At 38.3% G+C, this 22,891-nt stretch overlaps 1 protein-coding gene across 4 annotated transcripts in view; it reads left to right on the forward strand.

Annotated features, from left to right (window-relative positions):
• The window catches only part of DIAPH3 (diaphanous related formin 3), a 475,240-nt gene that overhangs the window by 64,877 nt on the left and 387,472 nt on the right, over positions 1-22,891 (forward strand). For all 4 annotated transcript variants that reach the window (XR_015725940.1, XM_087865106.1, XM_087865107.1 and 1 more), the window contains one exon: positions 6,112-6,216. Coding sequence is in view for 3 of the 4 variants with exons in the window: in XM_087865106.1 (XP_087721232.1) it covers positions 6,112-6,216 (105 nt within the window). In the remaining variant the exon portion in view is untranslated. The remainder of the gene's footprint in view (positions 1-6,111; positions 6,217-22,891) is intronic.

Genomic DNA, 22,891 nt, shown 5'->3' on the forward strand with positions numbered 1-22,891 from the left:
ATAAGTACCTTGGGGAATGTAAGAGGGGAAAAGCTAGTTGGCTTTTCCATAAATGTAGGAAGTGATGGATCATGGAGTTGACCTGCTTTGGGAGAAAATGGAGGGGATCAAGAAACTGGAGGCTTTATTGAGGTCAAGACCGTGGTGGTCTGGGAGTAGGACAAGTGAAAAGAGAAAAGATGGAGGTCAGAGAATAGGGTCATGGGGATTATGATGATAGAACAGTTTTTAGATAATGAAAAGGTCTAGGTGTGGTCATGCAGACTGTGGTTGAGAAAAGAGGAAGTTTATTAAAGACTGCTGGTGGTGGGGAGGCTAAAGACTGGATGGCAAGGCATGGGATGAGAGAGGAGTCAACAGAAGGCCCTGGTGAAATAAGTGGTAAGTTGGATAGTATTAGCCCCCAAGGAACTGGGATTTTAGATGATGATGGAGATAAATACTATGGGAATAAGAATGGAGAGTTAAGATAAACCAGAGTTCAAATTTCAGCCATAGGATTAGGTCAACTGAAAGAATTTCCCTAAGCCTCCATTCTCTCCTCAATGAAAAGAGGCTAGTACATACCTCCAGTGGGTTATTAGTGCTGATTAATGAAAGTGCTTATAAATGTTTAGTACCGTGCCTGGCCCAAGAACTTAACTGTTATTTGAGATGACAGGAATACTAAATCTTTGTGAAAAGATGTAGAAAGAATTGTGGGAAGAATGAGGACGGTTTACAGAGCAGGTTTGGAATGAAAATGGGCAGAAATGTGAGCAATTTGAATTTGGTTTGGGAAAATTCCAAAGGGTGCCTGACCTTGAGATTTGGAATGGAATTCTGGTACTTGTGTTTTTACCTCTTAATAGCTTCAGCTTGGTTTTGATAGTGCTTTCTTTACTTCCTTCCCCTCTGTCAAGTCTGTATTTATTGTAGCCAAATACACTGCAAATGTACTCTATTTAGTAGACTTAAAAAAAAAATTCTAAGAATGAGGGATGTTCCAATTTTTTCTTTCTTAACTTATTTTTATGGCAGAAATTTTATGAATATTTCCTCTTAGTCTTACAAAAATGATTTTTGAAACAATCTTAGATTTATAGAAGGGTTACGAAAAGAGCACTGACAATTCTTAGATACTCTTCACCCAACTTCCTCAAATGTCAGCATCTTCTATAACTTGAATGCAGTTATTAAAACAGACATTGATGTTGGTACAATACTAAATTACATTGAGGTTTTGCCAATTTTTCTACTCATGTTTTTTCTGTTCTAGGATCCAATCCAGGATCACTCCTTGAGTTCAGATTACCTTGTATCCTTAGTCTCCTCTAATCAGTGACGTTTGCTTATCTTTCATGACCTTGATACTTGAGACGAAGCCTTATTTTGTAGAGTGCTCCTCAGTTTGGGTTTCTTTTCTGCAGTATTTTTTCTGTTTCTAAACTCTATCCTTAGTTCCAGTCAGACTCTCATAGTAAAATAGCACAGTGGTTCAATTAAGGTATAGTTTTTAATTAGAAAGTAATTAACTAAAGGAAAATTAGTTTTTGATGTTGCAACTCCCAGTTTCCCCAGGCAAAACCGTGTCTCAACATGTATAGGAAGGTAGCACGATAAATGAGTTACTTTATAATGTATGTTAAGATAGTAATAGAACATTAACAACAATACTCTTCGGACAAAGTTCTGATTTGATCACTGCTTAGGTATTTTTGAGATCTATTCAGCTACATAGCCAACTAATATCTGTGAGTGGGAAAACTTTATCTCCTAGCCACTAAATATTAGCCTCATTCAAATTACTCATCTGGTCTTTTGCAATTACGTGTTCTATGTATCTTCTGTTCAGTAGTTGATTTGCAGTATTTAATGAACTACATACATATATCTCAGTACATTGATACACTGAGGTAAACCACATTGCAGGGTTCTCTTAAAATCTATCCCCGCAGTATCATTTTGTACCTGTGCAGTGTAGTAGGTGTTTGATTGGAAGAATTGGTTAATACAGTGGTTTGTATTGCTCATTGAGGCCATATATATGAGTTTCTGGATTATTCAGTTCTGCTTAGAAATAAGCCTTATTATACAGTAAGTTATTTTCAAAAGGTGTAGTGGGTGCTGTTGGTGCCCCTATAAGACCCCCTTTACCAGGCTGGTGCACGCAAACCCCAGGTGATACGTATTGGTTCCTAGTGGCTCACAGCTGCCCTCTCCAGAGATTTGGTCTCTGGGAACTAGGATCCTGTAGCTAACTGGCTGGCTGATTGGGAGTTGTTCAAGTGCACTTTCTCTCTAGGTAGTACCGACAGCAGTGCAATTTGGGCTGAAGCAAGATTCCAGCTGAGGCAACATTTTCAAAGGTCTCTTTCCCCTGCTCTGTCTTGCTTTTTTCCATTCCCTGTCCTGAGTGCATCCCCTCCATTAGTCTTCTGCACCAGAATCGCTGTCTCATACTCTACCTCTAGGGAACCTGACCAAAGACAGTAGAGCTACTATATGATCATTTTGAGCAGATGTAAACTGAGTAACATAAAAATTGATGACTTGCTTTCAAGGGACTTATTATAACTACCTGGAAACTGCACTAGACTGGGAGCCTGGGCTCCAGTTTCTCGAGTTTCAAATAGACAGCTAGCCCTGATAAGTCATCTGATTTCTGTGAGCCTGTATTTTCTGTTCTGTAATTCATGGAGTTTAGACAATGTGATACTTAAATTCTCACGTTGAAGGTTTTCTCCTAAGGCAGGGTTATTAGATGAAGATGCTAGGCTCCTGATCCCCACTCCCCCACTCCAGTTTCTTGGAGAGCCTTCAGAGCTGCTCAGCTTAGCTGCTCTGGAATTAAACATAAGAACACTGAAGGGGTTCAGAGCAAGTCTCCCCAGAATGTGCCACTTTGGTATGTGCACTGTTAGAGCTGAAGGCAATTGAGACCCTGTGGGCTCAAGAGAAACTGTTTGTCCCTCTCTGAATCACCTAGAAGCATCTAAATTGGGAGCCTTTCCCAGAGAGTTATTATGAGAGAGGAATTTTATCTGAGTGACCCATCCATATGTGAGGACAAATATCTAATTACCAAACTTCTCTTACTGCCCTGTGAATTGCCCTCCTTCCCTTTGAAACCCTGGGCTCCTGCCCCATTCCTTAGCTCAGTGTGGCATATAAGCCTCATTTTACCTTTCTGTGTTGAAATCTTTCACGTATATGGGGTTCTTGTATGTATGAATTAAATTTGATTTTCTCCCATTAATCTGCCTCATGGCAACTTAATTCCTAGATTAACTAGAAAAACCTATAAAGAGTGGAAGAAACCCTGTAACATAGATGTGCATTTGTTTTGGAAAACGCTTCTAATACATTTCCCAAGGACTTGTGTGCAACACCTGCCCCCCCCCCCAAAATCCAGTGTCCATGCCCAATAGGGCTTTCTTCTTTCAGTCTTTATCTTTGTAGAGATAAAAATCATCTATTTTACAGATACTGTACTTCTTATACACAAAAACATATTTTTCATTTTCATTGCTCCCGTATTTCCTTTTTTCCTTCTGTAAATGGCAGAATTTCTTTTTCCAGTGCCATTTCTTTCTGGCCATATAGAGAATGACTGCCTGTGAGTTACATGCCTAATGAGACGTGTCCATGGTACTGCGTAGCTGATTCCAAACTTCTTAGTGTCCTTTCTTCTTGTTTCCTCTTTGCTTTTAAACTGGTACTCTCATGAACCAAGTGCTATATTTAGACAAGAGAGGTGGGATAAGGCAGAGGAAAGAGGTTGGGCGAACTTTGGGTTTCTTTCTTAATTCCAGATATACCACTGTTGTGTATGAGTTCCTGTCATCTTGAATATACTTTTTCAAAAAGAAAGCAGTAGACTTTCTAGTTTGTTTGTTTTTTTCATAATCTATATTTACTACATATTTTAATTTGCTGGTTAAAGAGGCTGGGTCACGTTTGCCCATTAACAGAAAATAAAAATACAGCGAATAATTTAATACAGAGGTTCTCCATACTCTTAGATCCCTCGCCTTTTTAGAACAACTACTTTTACAACATTACTTTCTCCGTAACATCCCCATTACTTTCTTCCAGTGAAATTCTCTACAGGTAATATAAGCTATCTACGTTCATAATTTAAAAAATCCATTTAATGCCTTATTGTACTGAATAATACGACCCCATGCATTTCAATATGAGCAGTTGGCCGTGACTGCTCAGGAAGGTACAGTAAAGTCATTCTTGAATCTTTGTGTCATGTGAGTGTAACAGCTATGGTGCAGGTCGACATAGCTGTGCTGCTGCAGTGACGTGGGTACCCCAGCCCGTGTTGTCCTGGGATACCCACATTTTAAAAATAGAGCACGACTGATGGTAAAGCTTATTTAAAACAAAAGCAAAAAACTCAGTGTAACTATAACTTGCAGAGTAGTTGAATTCTTAGAAAACTCAATGTATATGAAAACCACACAATGCAAAGTATTTAATCAGTAACAATTTACATATTCTATTTTACATGTAGTTCTATTGAATCTGTCAAGGCTTCGAGGTTACTTTTTTTTTTTTTTTTTTTTAAAGGAGTTGTGCATCTCTATGTAGGACACAGGACAGTTTCTTATTGTATAGGATTAGCCCAGATGTTGAAGAATGTCTGGCACACCTTAATAAATGCTGGTAGCATCTTCTCAGTCATTGATGACCAGAATATCCCAAGACATTTTTAAAATCCTAAGTGGTGTGAAGGCCTATTGAGAATCCCTGGCTTAAAGAAAAAATAAAAAATGGGGAAGGGGGACAAAATAAACTATTATTCACATAATAGAATATTTCTAACCTGAACAGCCAGGAGTGACATTATTAATTACTACCTTTTATTAGTGCCCAAGTGGAACAATTTCTAAGATCTTAAATATTTATATCAAGGTGAAATGAAGGAGATTTTGACTTCTAGGTGCTTGAAAGGATTAGTAGCCAAACCCTGAGTCAGCTAAAGGCATAAACTACAGTGTCCGATGAATTGCAGCACTCTTATAAAACTTAGAATAAATTTAACCTGCTGGGCTCCACAGGTGATCCAAAGTTCTGATTTTTATACACCTGTTTCTGAGTGGATATGGAGTTGATATACATTCAGGTGCGTTATACTGCATATGCCAAATGATCAAGGGCTACTATCTGGAGGAAATCCATTTGAGCTGCCCTTCTTCTTTAGTTATTTTGGTGTCTCCCCCCGCCCCCCCTCCAACCCGGAAGGCTCCAGAGCAGCCTCTAAATAAAGCAACTGAACTGGTAGCAATTCCCACATTTAAGTGGATATTCTTGACTTGTGTCACGTTTAGTCAATTTAGTTAGAATGAGACCTGTAGCAAGATCTAGGTTACTTAACCTAAGTGATCTAGGTTACTTAAACCTTTATTTTGATGGGTGCTGTTGAGAGATATTAGATTTTTTGGTGGTACCTCTTTTTAGGAGTGCAACTTTTAGGTGATTTAGAATACACAATCTAAGTAGTTAATGGATATTTTTGATACTGGTAGAGAAGAAATAACTATAGAATGCTTTGCCTTTTGCTAGGATCTATACCAGGTATTTGATCCTATGAGCTTGTAACTACACAATCTGGAAAGTGGTTGGCTTATTTACCTTTTTAAAATTTTTATGGTACATGGAGCAGCTCTTCTGGAAATAGTGCAAGATAGCTTCAGGTACAGCTGTTGTTTAAAACAATGACAACAACAACAACCTAGTGTGTGTGTGTGTGTGTGTGTGTGTGTGTGTATGTGTGTATGTGTGTATTTAAACTGTGAATATGGATGACCTTATAAAGGTAGAAACCTAATCAGTCTAATTATCTGTAGTGATGAGAATGTAATTTTGCTAGCCTGCTGTCAATTTGAAAAGATTTTCTGGTAAGTGTTGTACCTGTTAAAATGATCTAGAACATGTTTTTGTCTGTATCTCCTGCTCTTGCTTTTCTCCAGGCAGAACTACACGTAAATCATTCCAAAACAATTAATGCTGCTTTAGTCACAAATTATTGATCTTTCCCCCCGCCCCCCATTCCTAGGGTATGTAGAATTGCTGCTCTACTTAGATTCTAAAATGAGGCTTTTTAATTGTGTTTTCCAGGAAGATATGAATTTAAATGAAGATAAGAAGGCACCATTGCGGGAAAAGGACTTCAGCATCAAAAAAGAAATGGTGATGCAGTACATTAATACTGCTTCCAAGACAGTAAGTAAAACTGTCAAGCTGAAAAATACTGCTGAACCATGTTATAGTGTGGAAAACAACGCATTTGTCTAACGAAGCGCTTAAGTTTTTGGGCAGCGGGAATCACAGGGCTTTTGAATGTATAAAGGCCACTAGTAGGATGTTTATTTAACTTAAAAATATTTCTCATACATTCTAAAACTGCTTTTGCTTTTTAGCCCCGAGCATTGATGAGGAACACAGACTGGGTTGGTTTCCTCTAAGACTTCTTTCCTTGTTAGTGGATTAAATGGCTATTGATCTCTGATGTCACTTATAAATTGGGATAATATTTGTATTACAGAAAAGTAAGACTGATTTTACTCTAACTACCTAAATCAGTTCACTTAATAGTGGCTGAGGGGCATATCTTTAATGTGAGTTTCCCTACGGATAAAATTATCTTGTAACAAATTATAAATGTAGACGTTGAAAGGAGCATTAAGCTTCCACGTAGCTGCCAGTTTTTCAAGGAAACATGAAATATGTGGGTGGAAGTAATGAGTAAATGTCTAAGAAACTGTGACTGGCACACAGAATCCATTACATTTATTTCATGGGACAACAAATGAGCTTGACCAGTCATATAGAAATTGAATTGATGGATTGGATGAGATCTACAAAGCGGGAGCTAATGAAGAAGCAATCAGAAAGACAGTGGAACATGATTTTGGCTGAATTTAAAGTAGAATTGGGTTGGAGAAAAATAACACACTGCAGTTTTCACTGGATACTTTAACTAAAGGCCAGGTTACGAGAATATAAGTTACTTACACTTAAGCTCCATTTATCTACTAGACCAGTCAGTGACTTGGAGGCTTTCCTTTTGGAAGACAGACTCAAATGATGTTTAATTTTTAAACGCGCCTTGTGTTCGGCAGCTTGATGTTGAGTTGTAGAAATCACCGAGTGCTGTACTTTTCCTGGCTCCTCATGTAGGTGGGCATTGTATCCTGCTATTGCTTTTTGCCCCTTAATGCTACCTGGATATCACATGTGAGCGTTAGGAACTTAGGGTCAGAGCACTTGTGTTGTGGATCGACTTATCATCCCTTTGATATTGGGCATCTTATTTTACCTGATTCTCAATGTCCCATCCATAAGATGGGACTAATATCTGTAGCATAGGCTTATTGTTACAATTTAATTGTTCATGGGGCGCCTGGGTGGCTCAGTTGGTTAAGTGTCTGCCTTCGGCTCAGGTCATGATCCCGGGGTCTTGGGATCAAGCGCCATGGGCTCCCTGCTCAGTGGGGAGCCTGCTGCTTCTTCCCTCTGTGCATCCACCCCCTCCCCCCCAGTTTGTGCTCTATCTCTCTCTCAAATAAGTATTTAAAAAAAGAAAGAATTTAATTGTTTATTCCATGAGTGGAACATAACAGATTTTATAACTGGTGGCTGCCTCTTGGGGTAGCAGTGGTGGTTGTTAGCAATTGCTAGTTTCTTATTATTTCTTCGTGGTTGGTTTGTTCTTGCTGTTGAAATCATTATACCATAATTACTGATGGACATTGACTTATATTTTTAAAAATACAAATTGACCATTAGTGAGTCTACATCACATTTATTAACTGTCTGTATATCAGGCAATGTTATAGGCAACGGAGTTGGAGCACCAAGACAGTCAATCATTGTGTCTTATGGAGCGATGTAGGACACATGTAACAAACATATGTGAAATGTGATGGGGAAAAAACATGGGAATGGAGATGGTACATTTGTTTTCCTTTTTTATTGAAGTATAGTTAACATGCAGTGTTACGTTAGTTTCACATGTACAATAGGATTCACTAATTCTCAGCATTACTCAGTGTTCATCACAGATAAGTGTGCTCTTAATTCCCTTTATCTATTTTACCTGTCTCCCCACCCCCTCCCTCTGAGGTAACCTTTGCATGGAGTATTCAGGGATGACTCCCCTGTTAGGGAATTTTAAATCCAATGAGCATGAATTCACTTAATAAGATTACAAGAGATACTGCATTAGTTAGAACTGGTTTAGAAAATGTTGGCATAATTGTGCATTTTAATTCTTGAATTTCAGATAATAAACAGACTTTTAAATAGAACAAACTGCTTTGAACTTCATTAGAGTGGATCTCTTTCAGTTTGCATTCACTGATTTTAAACTTTAATCCTCTAATCGTTTTGGACTGAGGTTGGAATCTATTTACTAGAATTAGATAATTAGATTATCAGGATTGAAATAGATTAGTTATCTAAAGTATGATTAAAACATTCACTCATTTAATTAGTGTGTGGAGGATCATGGCTTTTCTTAGGAGGGTGCTGAATAATGTGGCAGATGGTTAACATTGTAGAAAGTTCAAGCTGACCAGTCATCTATTTTTGCTCTGGAAGTAGAAACACATTAACTCTCAGATACTGACTTTGTCATACCAGTGTATTGAGGTTAATGAGTACCAGAAAGGCTGCTCTGAGGAAATTCATAGATGGGCTGTTCTAGGGAGCATGGGGGTGTTTGTGTCAGATAAACTTTTGTTACAAATTTAGCCTTAGACTTTGCTTTGAGATTATTTTTGTGGGGAAGCATTAATATTTTTGAAAATAGCACTGATGTCTACAGTTGATAATTTGAAAATGCTTTAGAAATAGTAAGCCTCAGACCAGCCATAAAGTAGCTAAGCTTGGTTTTTGGAATAGCAGGGGGTGAAACAAATCCTCAATCAAGCTAGGTTATTTCTCAGACTTTAATTTTGTTTAGGTAGGCAAATAGTAACGCTGAATTTTTTCAGTTAGAAAAGATTATTAACTTTTTTTTTTTTTTTAAAGTAAAGAGCCTATTTTAGAGGCTGAAAATGCCAGAATTGCATTTTTCCAACTTCCTACGGCCTGGGTATGTGATCCAGGTCTGGCCGGTACCGTCTGCTATGGGCTTCCAAGGAAGGCTTCCCTCCCTCATAAAAAGATTCAGAGCAGAAAGCCACTATTTTTCCTGTTACTTGACATGGTTGTGAAAGGGTGTAGGATGCTCGGCATGTGACTTCAGAGCTGCTGCTCTGACCTTGTACAATCCTGCCTCCAGATTCTTCCATCATGTTCTTATTTAAGCTACTTGAAGTTGGGATTTTGCTTTGCTGTCGTGCACGTCTGGCTGGACCGTCCCGATAGCCTTTTGCTTATGCAGCCTCTCTATCTCTAATTCACTTTGGAAATTACTCCCCTCATCAAGTATACTCAGCATACGTGAGAGTGGGTACTACAAGGCCAAGTGGCCATTCCTTGGCAGATGACTTGCCTCAGATGTTCAGTAGCAGGTTTATTGAAGAAAACTTCTTTCAGAAAGAATGAATAGCCTTGACTTTTACTTGATTACTAGGTGGATGGTAAGTATTCTGCAGTAAGGGGTAAGGACCTTGAAATGAAGTTGTAACAGGATTGTCCAAATGGAAGAGAATCCATAGTTGCCAAAAAAATGTAAGAAGAAAATTCTGAAACTGAACACAGAGGAACTCTAAAGCCACAAATTGCATAAAAATTTTGCTTATTTTCTAAATGGAAGGGAACTATAATTTAATAAAATCTGACCCGTAAATGTATTTAGTCATGCTTACCTAGGCTTTGAGTGTTGTTCTCATTCTCCATTGTGGTTTAGTTATTTCTCCCCTTAAAATTCTTAAAGTACTCCTGCAGATAATGTTAAAGATGATTTTGTTGTCAGGACTCTTGTGCTTTGAGGAGACAAACTAGGCTTTGGAGATAAATCCTAATTGACGTGCTGCCTTTACCAAATCTTTCTTTTCTTGGTGCTGGTGTATCCTACCCTGTGTCTGTGATACCCGTGTTGATGTCTGTGTTGAGTTGTATTCAGGGTGAACTGGCTCTGGGTATATGATGTCTGGGCAAAGAGAAAGTCTCAGGAAGCCCTGGGTTACTTTAAAAACAACTGAAAAAAATGTGTTAAAAAGGATACCTGCAGAGAGAAGGATTTAGGTCAATAAGATACCTCCCTTCCTCTACCCCCATCACAAAGAAATCGTAAAAATAAAAAATTCACTCTACTTGTGCCATCTGTTAAGAAAGAATCTTCTTTTTTTTTTTTTTTTTTTTTCAAGATTTTATTTATTTATTTGACAGATATAGAGACAGCCAGCGAGAGAGGGAACACAAGCAGGGGGAATGGGAGAGGAAGAAGCAGGTTCATAGCGGAAGAGCCTGATGTGGGGCTCGATCCCATAATGCCAGGATCAGGCCCTGAGCCAAAGGCAGCCGCTTAACCGCTGTGCCACCCAGGCGCCCCAAGAAAGAATCTTCTAAGTACTGTTTTCAGTTTTTGGCTTTTTCAGGGTAATCCGTGGCAATACAAACCTGGAGGAATCCTGAGAGGTCAACACCCACAGCCCCGGAAATGAATGCAAATCCCCCTAAGGAAAGAGCAGCTCAGGGGTGTGAGAGGGAGGGAGGGGGTGGAATGTAACACCTTTGCCTCCAGGAAGCAAGTAGTGGACTTGAGCATTAGCTTATTGGTGCTTTTGAAGTTGACTCCCCCACCCAACTTTTATATATATAAATTTATTTATTTTTAAAGATTTTTATTTATTTGACACAGAAAGAGCGCAAGCGAGCACAAGCGAGGGAGCGGCAGGCGGCCGGGGTGGGGGAGAAGCAGGCTCCCCGCTGAGCAGGGAGCGCCATGCCACACTCCATCTCAGGACCCTGGGATCATGACCTGAGCAGAAGGCAGATGCTTCGCCATCTGAGCCACCCAGGTGTCCCTCCTCAACTTAGTCTTAAATACCAGATGATGAGACAGCCCTGACAGTTTACTTCTCTACAGATGACAGCTGGACTGCTACCTGTCAGCGTGTAGTCTTGTCTTTTGGGTGCACCATTAGGTGTGGATAAAAGGCTCGAGAAATTTCTCTTCAAAATGTATACTTCTAGTTCCTTCTGAACGCATTAGCTTGGAATAAAAAAAATTCCTGTAGGCTCCCTGCTCCCTGACCTTCCTCTGTCCCTCCCTCCATCTGTATGTCCCCAGGAGCTGTATCACACCTGTGCAAGTAAAGAGCTGAGTTTTAGGGGGGCTGATAACCAGTAAGGCCTAATTTCACATTTCTCAGCTTCGTTAGAACCTCCATCTTTTATTTCCTGTTAATAGTTTTTTCTTTTTTGGTGCCCGCCCCCCTCCCCCCCAAAAAAGGGGAAAGAAGCAGAATTAATCTTTTTGCTCCCAGAAGTCTGCTAGCCTCCTTGGGCTTTGTTTTCAGCTTTTCTCTTAGTCGTTCGAGACCACACACAACTGACTGCAAGGCTTCTCTGAGGCATCTCTTGGAAGAGTTTGCTTAGTGTTGGACTATACTTCTTTGACCCTTAATTATTTCTGTAGTTCTTGCTTAGACTTCTTTAATAAGAATAAATACCAGATATTACAGAACATAACTTTAAAAGGCATGTAGAAAGACTGACAAGTTTTTTAAACAATGTGATAAAATGAATCTACTTGGAGTTTGTAAATGTAGGATTGTAGGTTCTCGTGTGTGTGTGTGTGTGTGTGTGTGTGTGTGTGTACATGTGTATGTACAGTGTATTTGGAAAGGTGTTACCGGTACCTCTTGCCCTAGCCCAGTAAGGCGTGATGTTCAAGCATGGAGGAGGTGGTTTTGTCCAGTGTCGCCCCTCTAGGCATATCCTGATCAAGAAAGAATTGTTTTGGGAAAATACTAGTGATGTTCAGATTTGTGTATTTTTCCCTAGGTAGAAAACCTGGAATCCATTTCTTTTAGCTCTGATTTATTAAAATTCCATTAATGGTGGGGGCATTTTCATACCTTTCAGTCTGTCTTTTGGGAGGGGGTTCATTTTCATATGTTAATTTTGGAAAACATTGTCAGTTGCTGGTAAATCAAGTTCTTTTTGTTTTCTCTCACTTTTCATCCTTGTTATTACTTAAAGGTTTCTATTTTAGCCTCTGGAAACTTAGGTGAACCAGACAGTTTTATACATTCTTGCTAGGTAAAGTTAACATGGATTATTTTTTGCCTTCTATTTCAGGTTAGGGATTTGATCTGGGCACACTTGTAACATTAAAGCTTAGTAAAAATTTGTGGCTGGTACTCGGTACTAGATGCTTACCTATTTATCAACAATGCCCTTGCTTACAATATTTTGTCTGTTTGTCTCCAGGTCTTGCTTGCTGACTCGGAGGAAATATCAGAGCCCCAGGGCAATGAACCAATTTCTTGTTAGGAGTATTTCTTAATAATCTAACTGGCACTTTAATTTCCATTTCTGCCTGTATAGGACAGGTTTTATTTATGTACAATTAAAATGATCTTCCAAGAGCTCAAATTCATCTGGCTTCATTATGAGTTCTTTCTGGGCAGCACAGTGGCGGGTAATATGCTCCCGCTATGACTGCACTGTGTTCTTGCTTAGGCCGGAGATGATAATGAAGAAACCAGGCATCTTTTCATCATTTTTTTTTTCTAGTAAGAAATTATATTGGGTTCAAGTTAGAATTGTATATTTTTTGGTCTTTTAAAAAGGAGCACCTGGGTGGCTCAGTGAGGTAAGCATCTGCCTTTGGCTCAGGTCATGGTCTCAGCGTCCTGGGACTGAGCCCTGGATGGGGCTCCCTGCTCAGCGGGGAGCCTGCTTTTCCATCTGCGCCCCCACCCACACTTCCTCTGCTGGCAGGTGCATGCTCTCACTCTCTCTCAAATAAAATCCTAAAAAAACCCCAAAAAACAAAAACACCTTAAAGACGCCTTTTCTTAAAGCAATTTTTTTTTTTAAAGATTTTATTTATTTGACAGAGAGACAGCCAGCGAGAGAGGGAACACAAGCGGGGGTAGTGGGAGAGGAAGAAGCAGGCTTCCAGCGGAGAAGCCTGATGCGGGGCTTGATCCCAGAATGCCAGGATCATGCCCTGAGCTGAAGGCAGACGCTTAATGACTGAGCCACCCCGGCGCCCCTCTTAAAGCAATTTTTAAAAAGATTCACCAGATACAGAAAAATGTTTCTTTAGAAAGATTCACCAGATACGGAAAAATGTTTCTTGGTAAAATCTAGAATTTTAGAACCTGATGTGGTCCCTGATGCTTATACCAATTGTGGCATTGGAGATCATCTGAGGTTGCTTTTATCTTTTTCACTGAGTTGTTTCTTGGTCTGAGATAATTTGCTCTGCTTGTGCTTTTTAGATTTTGCAAATGTAATTAAACTTATGACCAATAACTGCAAAAATAGTAAAAACTTTGAAAGTGCCAGAAAAAAAGAGGCATGTGATTTGATGGAGATGAAAGTGATGAGCAAATAGCCCTATGGAATGAACCGTTTGATAGAAGAAACAGTTCCGAAGGAATATTTGAAAGTGAAAAAAATGCTATGTATCTGTAGTTGCCTTTCAGTGAGCGAAGGGGAAAGGTAATTCATGAAATGAGGGGGGAAAGAGAATGGACAGCAACGATGGCTCTCAACCTTGATACCCATTAGAATCTTCTGGAGAACTTAAAAAAAAAAAAAAAAATCCGTGTCTGTGCCCTACTGTTTAACAAGTCAGAATTCCTGCAGGGAGGACCCAGGCACCTATAGTTTGTGAAGCTCTCCTGGTGATTCTCGTGTATAATCAGGGATGAAAACTCTACTGGGCTGTACGGGATGAGCTTCATCACTAGATATCTTCTAGTGTAACATTAATTCAACGAAAGATGAGGGGTTGATAGAATTCAGCATTAGGTCAAACTGGGTGTTCAAGTGGTATACTGTAGCTACTAAGACATCCTGATGTTTGGCCACTTCACCTTCTCTTCTGATTCTGTCTCTAACAGGTGGAAGAACCTGGTCTGTTTTGGGCAGGGATGCCTGATCGGTATTTGTAAGGAGGAAAAGAGTATGCCTGGTTTAAAAGCTTCATTGGACTGATTTGTCTTCCTAGTTGGTGGCTGTAAACTTAAAACCCTCCTTATTTACTTTGGGCCTAAGACACGGCCTTTCAGTTCTTAATTATTCCTAAGTAGAATACGTTCTGTTCATACTTAAATCCTTCATAGGGTAATCATCTTGATGTACAAAAAGCATTAATTTCTAATTTCATGCTTCCCTGACTTATTACCATTTCCTAACTGGTGTGGTATAATGGTTTCCCCCCACTTCGAAGAAAATAGGGTTGGTAAATCTTCTTACCTTTAATGTAATACAGAACTATTTCAAATCCTTTCAATATCAGAAAGCCTTCCAGGGATAGACCAGGTAAGCTGGGAACTCTATCCTTGGGCTTCATCAAAATGTGAAAAAATAGTCCAAAAGTAAATTTAGACGACCTTAAGTTTTGACTGTTTCTTGTATAGTTACGCTAAATTTTATTTATTTTTTTGTGTGAATCTTCCCCCCCCCCCCCCCTTGGGAAAGCTGTGCTATCACTCTCCATGAGTTAAGTCATTTTCTGGCATGGTTTTTGTAAAGAATGGTTTCATTATACTCATTTAGTAGACCTTTTTGTCGTTTATTTACAGTAGGTCTGGAATATATCTTAGGGTACCTCTACATTTTGAGAATGAGTGAAGGCCTAGGGAGTGACATCCCCATGTTCTGCAGCTAGAACTAGAAACCAGGCCTTTTTTTTTTTTTTTAAACCTTTTGATTATAAATTGGAACAGTTTTAGAAAACACCAAAACCAAATATGTAACTTAATGAATTATCATAAGGGAAACACCACCCATGTCAATAAATGGAACCTTGCTAGCCACCCTAGAAAGCCCTTCATCTACCCTGTCCATCTGAAACCACCGCTTCCCCCCTTTTGTTTTTTGTTTTTTTTTTGAACTCCTAATCACTACCTTGACTTTTATAGGAGTCACTTCCTTGAGTTTCTTTATAGTTTTATTACCCAAAAGTATATCACCAGACACCATAATTTATTCATGATTCTGTTTAAAAATTTGGAATGTCTTTAAAATTTTTTTTCTTTTTAATCTTCACGATCCCATCAATTTCTTTATTTTATCCAGGAGAGTCTGGATTTTTCTGATTGCATAATCCTGTTTCTTATGTTTCATTTCCTGCAGAATGGCAGCTAGATTTGGAAGCTTGATCAGACTCAGATTTGATCCCTCTGGCAAGACCATAGGCAGTATTATGTTTTGTTTTCAGGAGGTTCTTCATGTCTGGTTTACAATTAAAATGCTATAATTCTATTTCTATTTATTAGTTAGAATATTTTTTTTTTAGTTTTAGGTTTATTTTAATTCTGATATAGTTAATATATAATGTTATATTAATTTCAGGTGTAAAATACAGTGATTCAGCACTTCTGTACAACACCTGGTGCTCATCACAAGTGCGCTCCTTAGTCCCCATCACCTATTTCACCCACCCCCCCACCAATCTCTTCTCTGGTAACCATCAGTTTGTTCTCTATAGTTAAGAGTGTTTCTTGGTTTGTCTGTCTTTTTTCTTTGCTCATTTGTGTTGTTTTTAAAATTCTACATATGAGTGAAATTATATGGTATTTGTCTTTTTTTCTGACTTGTTTCACTTAGTATTATACTCAGATGTAATTCTTTTCTATGGCTGATTAATATTGCGTGCGTGCGCGCTCTCTCTCTCTCTATATGTATATATACACTAGCTCTTCTTTATCCATTCATCTATCGATGGACACTGGGGCTTCATCCATAATTTGGCTGTTGTAAGTACTGTTGCTATAAACATAGGGGTGTCTGTATCCCTTTGAATCAGTGTTTGTGTATTTTTGGGGTAAATACCCAGTAGTGTGATTACGGATGGTAGGGTAGCTCCATTTTAACTTTTAGAGGAACCTCCATAGTGTTTTCCACAGTGGCTGCACCAGAGTGCGCTACCACCAACAATGCACACGGGGTCCTGTTTCTCTACATTCTTGCCACCACTTGTTTCTTGTGTTTTTGATTTTAGCCATTCTGACAGGTGTAAGGTGATACCTCATTGTAGTTTCGATTTGCATTTTCCTGATGATGAGTGATGTTGAGCGTATTCTCATGTGTCTGTATGTCTTCTCTGGAGAAATGTCTGTTCGTGTCATCTGCCCATTTTTTAATGGGATTATTTGTTTTGGGGGTGTTGTATAAGTTCTCTTTTGGATACTAACCCTTTATCAGGTAGAGTTTGCCTTTGTCTTGTTGATCGTTTCCTTTGCTGTGCAGAAGCTTTTTATTTTGATGTAGTCCCAATAGTTTATTTTTGCTTTTGTTTGCCTTGCCTCAGGAGATCTATCTAGGAAAAAAAAGTTGCTGTGTCTGACGTCAGAGAAATTACTGTCTGTGCTCTGTTCTAGGATTTTTATAGTTTCGGGTCTCACATTTAGGTCATTAATCCATTTTGAATTTATCTTTGTATCTGGGGTAAGCCAGATTCCCCAACACCATTTGTTGAAGAGACTGCCTTCTTCCCACTGCATATTCTTATTTGAAATACACTCGCAAGGAGATATTTCCTCTCAATTACTGACTACTTCATGATATAGGAAATTTAGGTTAAATGCTAGATTCTTTTCCTTTGCCAGTTTTCACTATAGTGAATTGGTTTCCTATCAACCTCTGAAGGTAACCAATTATTTTTAATATTAAGATATGATTATGATTAATGCATTATAATTACTATTCTTAGTGAAGCTCAAATTGTCCCATCTTTGACCAGTTGGCTCCTTATCATTTTGGCGTGACCCTAGGAGTTTCGGATTGTTTCGTTCCTATCTGGTAAGATATGATGATCAAAGTTCTTCTCTCACACTATGCCTGGAATCCATCCTTTCCTTCAGTGGGAGATGGTATTTCAAGAACAGTTTGGGCATAAGGATGCTTATTGGTGGATTAATCACTGTTTCCGGGCCTCTTCAGTGGAGAGAGAACAAAAGAAAAACATGGTGTGGATATATTCAAAAAAGTGGTCTTTGGCCTATGCGGTCTCCACCTGCTGTCGTTAGACTGTCTCTACATTGAGCATAGAGCTGTTATATTTCACAGTTCTTTCTAGTCTTCCTGTAGCCTTTCCTTCTATGAGTAACTGAATTTAGCTTTTAGAGGAATCTCCATAGTGTTTTCCACAGTGGCTGTTCTCTTTATTTCTGAGTAACTATATTTGAAGGCTCACCACCTGTCCTTAAGCTGAAGTTTCTCTAGACGTTTGTTCGGCTGAAGCTTGTTCTGCAGTGGATTCCTCTGCAGGGCTCCTGGGAATCGCACTTCCTGAGTATTGCGTACTGATGACTGTATATGCCTTCTATCGTTTAGTCAGTTTTATTGGATATAAAATCTTGGGCTCACATGGTTTTTTAAGGATCTTAAATGTATCTTTTTCTTCTGGCATAAAGCATGACAATATTCCGGTCAAAAGTCCTGCTGGTAACTAATTTTTATCCCTTACAGGTTACTGGCTCTTTTTATCTAGATGTTTGAGTTGGGATTATCTGATAAACAGTATATTTTCATTATGTACTTTCTTTTTAAATTTTTTTCTTAAATTTCATGAAAGTGTTTTGTTGTCTTGCTTCGGGTTCTTCTTCAGAGATCCTGTTATCTGCATGTTAGATTTTTGTGTATCCTCAGTATGCACTTTGTCCCAAATTCTTCTTATTTTCTATATTTTTGTTCTTATTCCTTCTAGTTTAGTTTTTACTTCTGAAGTGATTTTCTTTTAGTTCCTCTCCACCCCCTGCTCCAAGTTCTCTCACCTCATTTCTGAGGTTTTTGAATTCTGTGTTCATTTTTTCCCCCCATGTCTTATAGATTGTCTTAGTGTCTCTGAACATTTTGAAATTGTAAGTTACTTTGCCATGTTCATAGTTTTGTTTTGGTGGCGACTGTTCATCTTCTGCAGGAATGTTCTGCTCAACTTTGATTTCATCGTGAGCACTTTCTTTCATTGTGGGGTGCTCTCCTGCAAGGGAGCCCATGCAGCTCAGCGCTGGGAGCTCACGGGACCCAGGCCGCTCCGGTCTCCATAGATGGTTTTCGCCATTGGTGCTTACCCACAATTGGAGTGGGCCAGACTCCACCTAGTTTTAGCTGCTGTCCTCAAATTAACCTACTGAGGCTTCTAAGGACGACCTCTGGGCTCTTTCGGGTTTCTGGTATTTTCATGTTCACCTGGCATCTTTTTGCCTCCTCTGTTTCTCCCCACACAGAAGTTGATATTGTATAGATTTTGTGGCCATTGGTGGTTTGTCTTCTTGTATTTTGAGGATCACAGAGATAAGTTGTTGCTCGGGATTGTCAGGTTTGTGGTTTTGCCCTTTAGTTGTTTTTCTTCTGTGGGAATCCAGTGAGTTTCAGAAACTGTACTGCCGCTGCCATCTGCCCAGATCCTCTAGTTTTCCGATTGTGAGTTTCACATTTTTGATGTGATGCCAATGTATGCCTTTGGTTAAAAAACAATTCTGGATTATCAGCATTTCTTCTTCCTGCTTGTCCCCACTCTCCTTGACTCAGGGTGGAATATCATCATCTATTAAGGAATGACATTTCTCTGTGTGACTTTAACTGATAGCTCTGGGTTTTGCTGTTTGTTCCACCCGTAAACTTTCATCAAACCTCTTACTGGTCCATGACCTACAAATAGATTTAGATAAAACACTAGTTTTAGTTTTAATTTCTCTATTATGTTTATGCAGTGCTATCATCTTCTCATATAATTTCAATAAGTTATGCAGAATGCATCGTTTTTTATATCCCATTGATAGTTGAAAATTCAGACTGCCCTTCAGTACTTTACCCCACCCCTGGAAAAATAGGTCTCATCTGCTTGTGTGTGTCTATAAATTAGTGAGTGTGTTAAATCTATCACAGCATGAAATCACTTCAAGCACTGTGAAAGACCATCTTAAAGAATTTAAATTGATTGCAGATGTTGGTGCAATTAAGCAGGCCTGATGAGCTCAGAATCCTGTTTCTCAGATTTGAATATGAATGCATTTTTAAAAATTACAGTGATGTACTCCATGTAAATGGAGTTCATAGGCATCTGAGGGTTTATTTCACCTTGGATTTTAAAATGGTTCAGTAATGTGAAAGGTATTGTGTGGCCCCTTTTGCAGATACCTGTATTACTTCGAAAATGTATTACTAATGAAAACGTATCCCTCCTCTTAACTATATAATTCTGTGCCATCCTTAACCAACCAGAAGTGACTTTGAATGATTATTTCCTTTGTTATTTCATTTTTCTACAAATTTGTCTACTGCCTGTGCCTGTAATTCATTTAAAAATTATTTTATAGGCAGAGAAGTAGAATATCTCCTCCCCATTTTTAAGAGGGGAAAAAAGTATAACCAGCCAAAGGAAATTGGCTTAGAGAATGAAAGCCTGGGACCTTTCTTTCCCTTGAGGTCAGACTTTGTGACTACTAGAACTCCACCTCCCTATAGTTGCTTTGGCTTTAAACTGTGCTGAAACGTAGAAGAAATCTATTTTAAAATATAGCCTACTGGGTTGCAAATTAGAAAGTGAATTCTGAAACAAGACTAACAAGATTAAGTAGAGTGTACGGTGTGTTCATTTTCAATTTATTTCAGATTGATCCGTGCACATTAAGTAATTAAACTCATCAATTTCTGTAACACATTATAAAATGTTATGGACATTAGGACTTTATTATATATACAGTAGTAAAATAAATTACAAAAATCGTAACTGTATTTAGATACTGTTTTTAAATACTAAGAAAATTGCCGAAATATTATTTGAAGTATAGTAATATTAATGACTAGAAATAGGAACAAAAACTACATTCTATCTTTTCCAGAACGTATGAATTATTAACTTTGTGTTCTACAATATTTTGTAAAAGCTTCTTGTACTTGTCATGGCAGACTATGTTTTTTTGAGTTCAGAATCCCGCTTTGTTATTTTAGCTTTGTGAGTTGAGGAAATTCATTCTAAGACATGACTTACTAAATATTAAAATTTTAGGAGTGTTTGTGTTGGAACATATGGGACAGGAAGTAGGGCGATGATCACATAAGTTCAAGTCATCAAAGTTGAACGTGTCAAATGGCACTGGGTAAATGTATGCTGCGGCTGAAGCATTCTTACATTGGATTCATAATGGAATAAAGTTGAATAAATTATTAAAACCAGGCATCATAAAAATTATTTTTGTTTCTACTTAAAAAATGAATGTGTATATTCACATGTCAATCTTTGGATATAGGGCCAAGTTCTTTTCTTTGAATAGGAGTTGCTCCTACTTCGGTTTTTCCCCCACATAAAGCATAGCCAGGAAGCATCATCTGTGTCCCCCTGTGTGTTTTAATTGGACCGAGAATGTATCCTTTTTTTTAAAAATTTAAATTCAATTAGCCAACATAGAGTACATCATTAGTAAAGCAGTCTAAGTTCAAACTTAGGTTTGTCTGATTTTTTACAGTATGATCTTGTCAGTCATCTTGCCCCTACCTAATTGGAAAACAAGTTGTTTTTTTTGTTTAAAGCACTCATCCTAATCTTGTCTTTTCTAAGCATTAAAGTAATTTATTACAGAACCAACTTATCTTTCATTCTGCTATACAACTAGGACAGATATCACAGCTCATTAACAATTTGGGGTACAAAAAATCGACTCTGGGTAGTCACAGAATTCAGTGCATAGGAGTAAGTATGTGTAGTTGCTATGTGTGGTTACGGCATGCTCTGCGCACCTGCCTTGTAAGTTACAGAATAGTAGAGGGCTTCATACTGGAGATCTACGTCTAGTACCTTAAGGAAGCTACACTTCGGTTGATTATTTTTCTTCCCTTTCTCCAGTGGGGTCATAAAAATTTCCATAATTTTATTTTTCTCCGAGTTAATTGTTCTACCCTCTGTTTAGAATAATGGTCTCAGCTCAAAAGGACTTAAAGAAAAACAGGAACATATTGACTCATGCATCTAAGAAGCTATTGGCTTCATATGGGGCTAGTATAGCTTCAGTATATTGGCTTCAGACAGGCCTAGATCAAGGTTCTCAAATGACCAAGGGACTCAGTCTTTCTACGTTGGCTAGCTCCATTTTACTACTTTTGGCTTCATTCATACAGGTTTTTTCTCCATGATATATCTAGATGGATAACTGAAGCTTCTGGCTTTTAACACCTGTATTTTAGGTTAACAGTCTCTAAAAATTCTTGGTCACTTACCCCATCAATTTTTTAAAAAGTTGATTATATATACCAGTAAATATTGGCTTATTATAAGTGTGCCTACTAGTACTTCATATTTGGTATATTCATTTTATGTATAAACTAATGTATTAACATTTTATCTCAAGTGTGTGACATGAATTACTAAGATGGGAAGGATTTCATTTGAGAATTTTGTCTCTTTCACAAATGTTTGGTTTCTCTTTTGTTATGAACACATTTTAGCTATGCCAGTTTGATGATACAAACTGATAAATATGTCCTCTATCTTCTCAAATACTTTTACACAATCTACAAATTACTTCGTGACTTGCTGTTTTTAAGAACTATAAGATTTTCTGGGCTTGGTGCCCTTTTTAAGATAAAAGAAATGTTAAAGTTAAATTTTTTATCTGTTTTCTTCTAAATATTATACTTCTCCCCAAGTTTAAAGGCCTTCTTAATTTTAAGTTACCCATTCTATTTTTTCTAACTGACTCAATCCTATCCATTCAGGAATGTTCTGGGAGCACACATACACCTGCAGTAACCATTGCAGTTCTCTGAAGTTCATGTTGATTTTCTTCTTGCCGGCATCAACCCTTTCTTGTTGTTGCCTCTACTGGTTTCTCTATGGTACCACCAACTAGCGCTCATCCTCTATTTAGCCACATTTGAAGACTCATTTGAATTCGCTCTCATGCCCTCCACTTTGCCACCTTTTATGCCTGCTGGGCTAAGATACTATATGCCCTCTGCCTTCATATGTTATACTTGGAGAAAAAGGACATCGAGGTCACGTGTCACCTGGGCAAGATAGATCCCTTTAGGACAATCTTGGTGAACTTGTGATTGCCCACGTGTGACGGATCTTGAAGGCTCACGAACTTGATCAGTCAACATTGTAAGACTTAGCATGCATTTTGTGAACAGGTATACGATCTAAGCAAATAGAGACTGTATAAAAATGCAAATGCCACTTCGATGACTTAGAAATATCATTAAGGAGGAAATTGTTTTCTCATCTCTTTGTAGGTTAGTCTATATAAGAAGCCAAATGATCGAGAATTAATTACTTGTTTTGTTGGTTAATGTGTTGTGAAGATAATGGGGTGTGTACCCATGGCACTATGTGCTTTTCCTACCTTAATGCTCCTCCTACTTCATGTAGTTATCCACTGAATTAAGGTGATAGACTAGAAGCTCCATGAAGGCAGGGAATACCCGATGCAGCACAAAGCAGGTATTTTGTGTTAATGTGCCTGGTACTCCTTTTCCTGGAAGGTCTCAGAGGAACTCTGCAGAACTTTGGGTCTCTGGGTATGTCTGCTAGTAGCCAAACAGATTGCTTCCTCCTATGGTAAAGGACCTGTTTGAGTACCCTGAAATTGCTAAGGTCATATATATATATATTTTTTTATGGGAACAAAGTGCATTTTATCTTGAGGTCATATTTGATCTTGGTGCACATGTGTGATCTCTTGAGACATGTTAATAGGCTCATATTTGATAAATTTTGATTTTTCTGCATTTCTTTATCTGAAGTTAATTATAACTTGTT

Source organism: Ursus americanus, chromosome 10 (genome assembly GCF_024610735.1).
Source record: "Ursus americanus isolate L20-20 chromosome 10, mUrsAme1.1.p, whole genome shotgun sequence".
NCBI lineage: Eukaryota > Metazoa > Chordata > Mammalia > Carnivora > Ursidae > Ursus > Ursus americanus.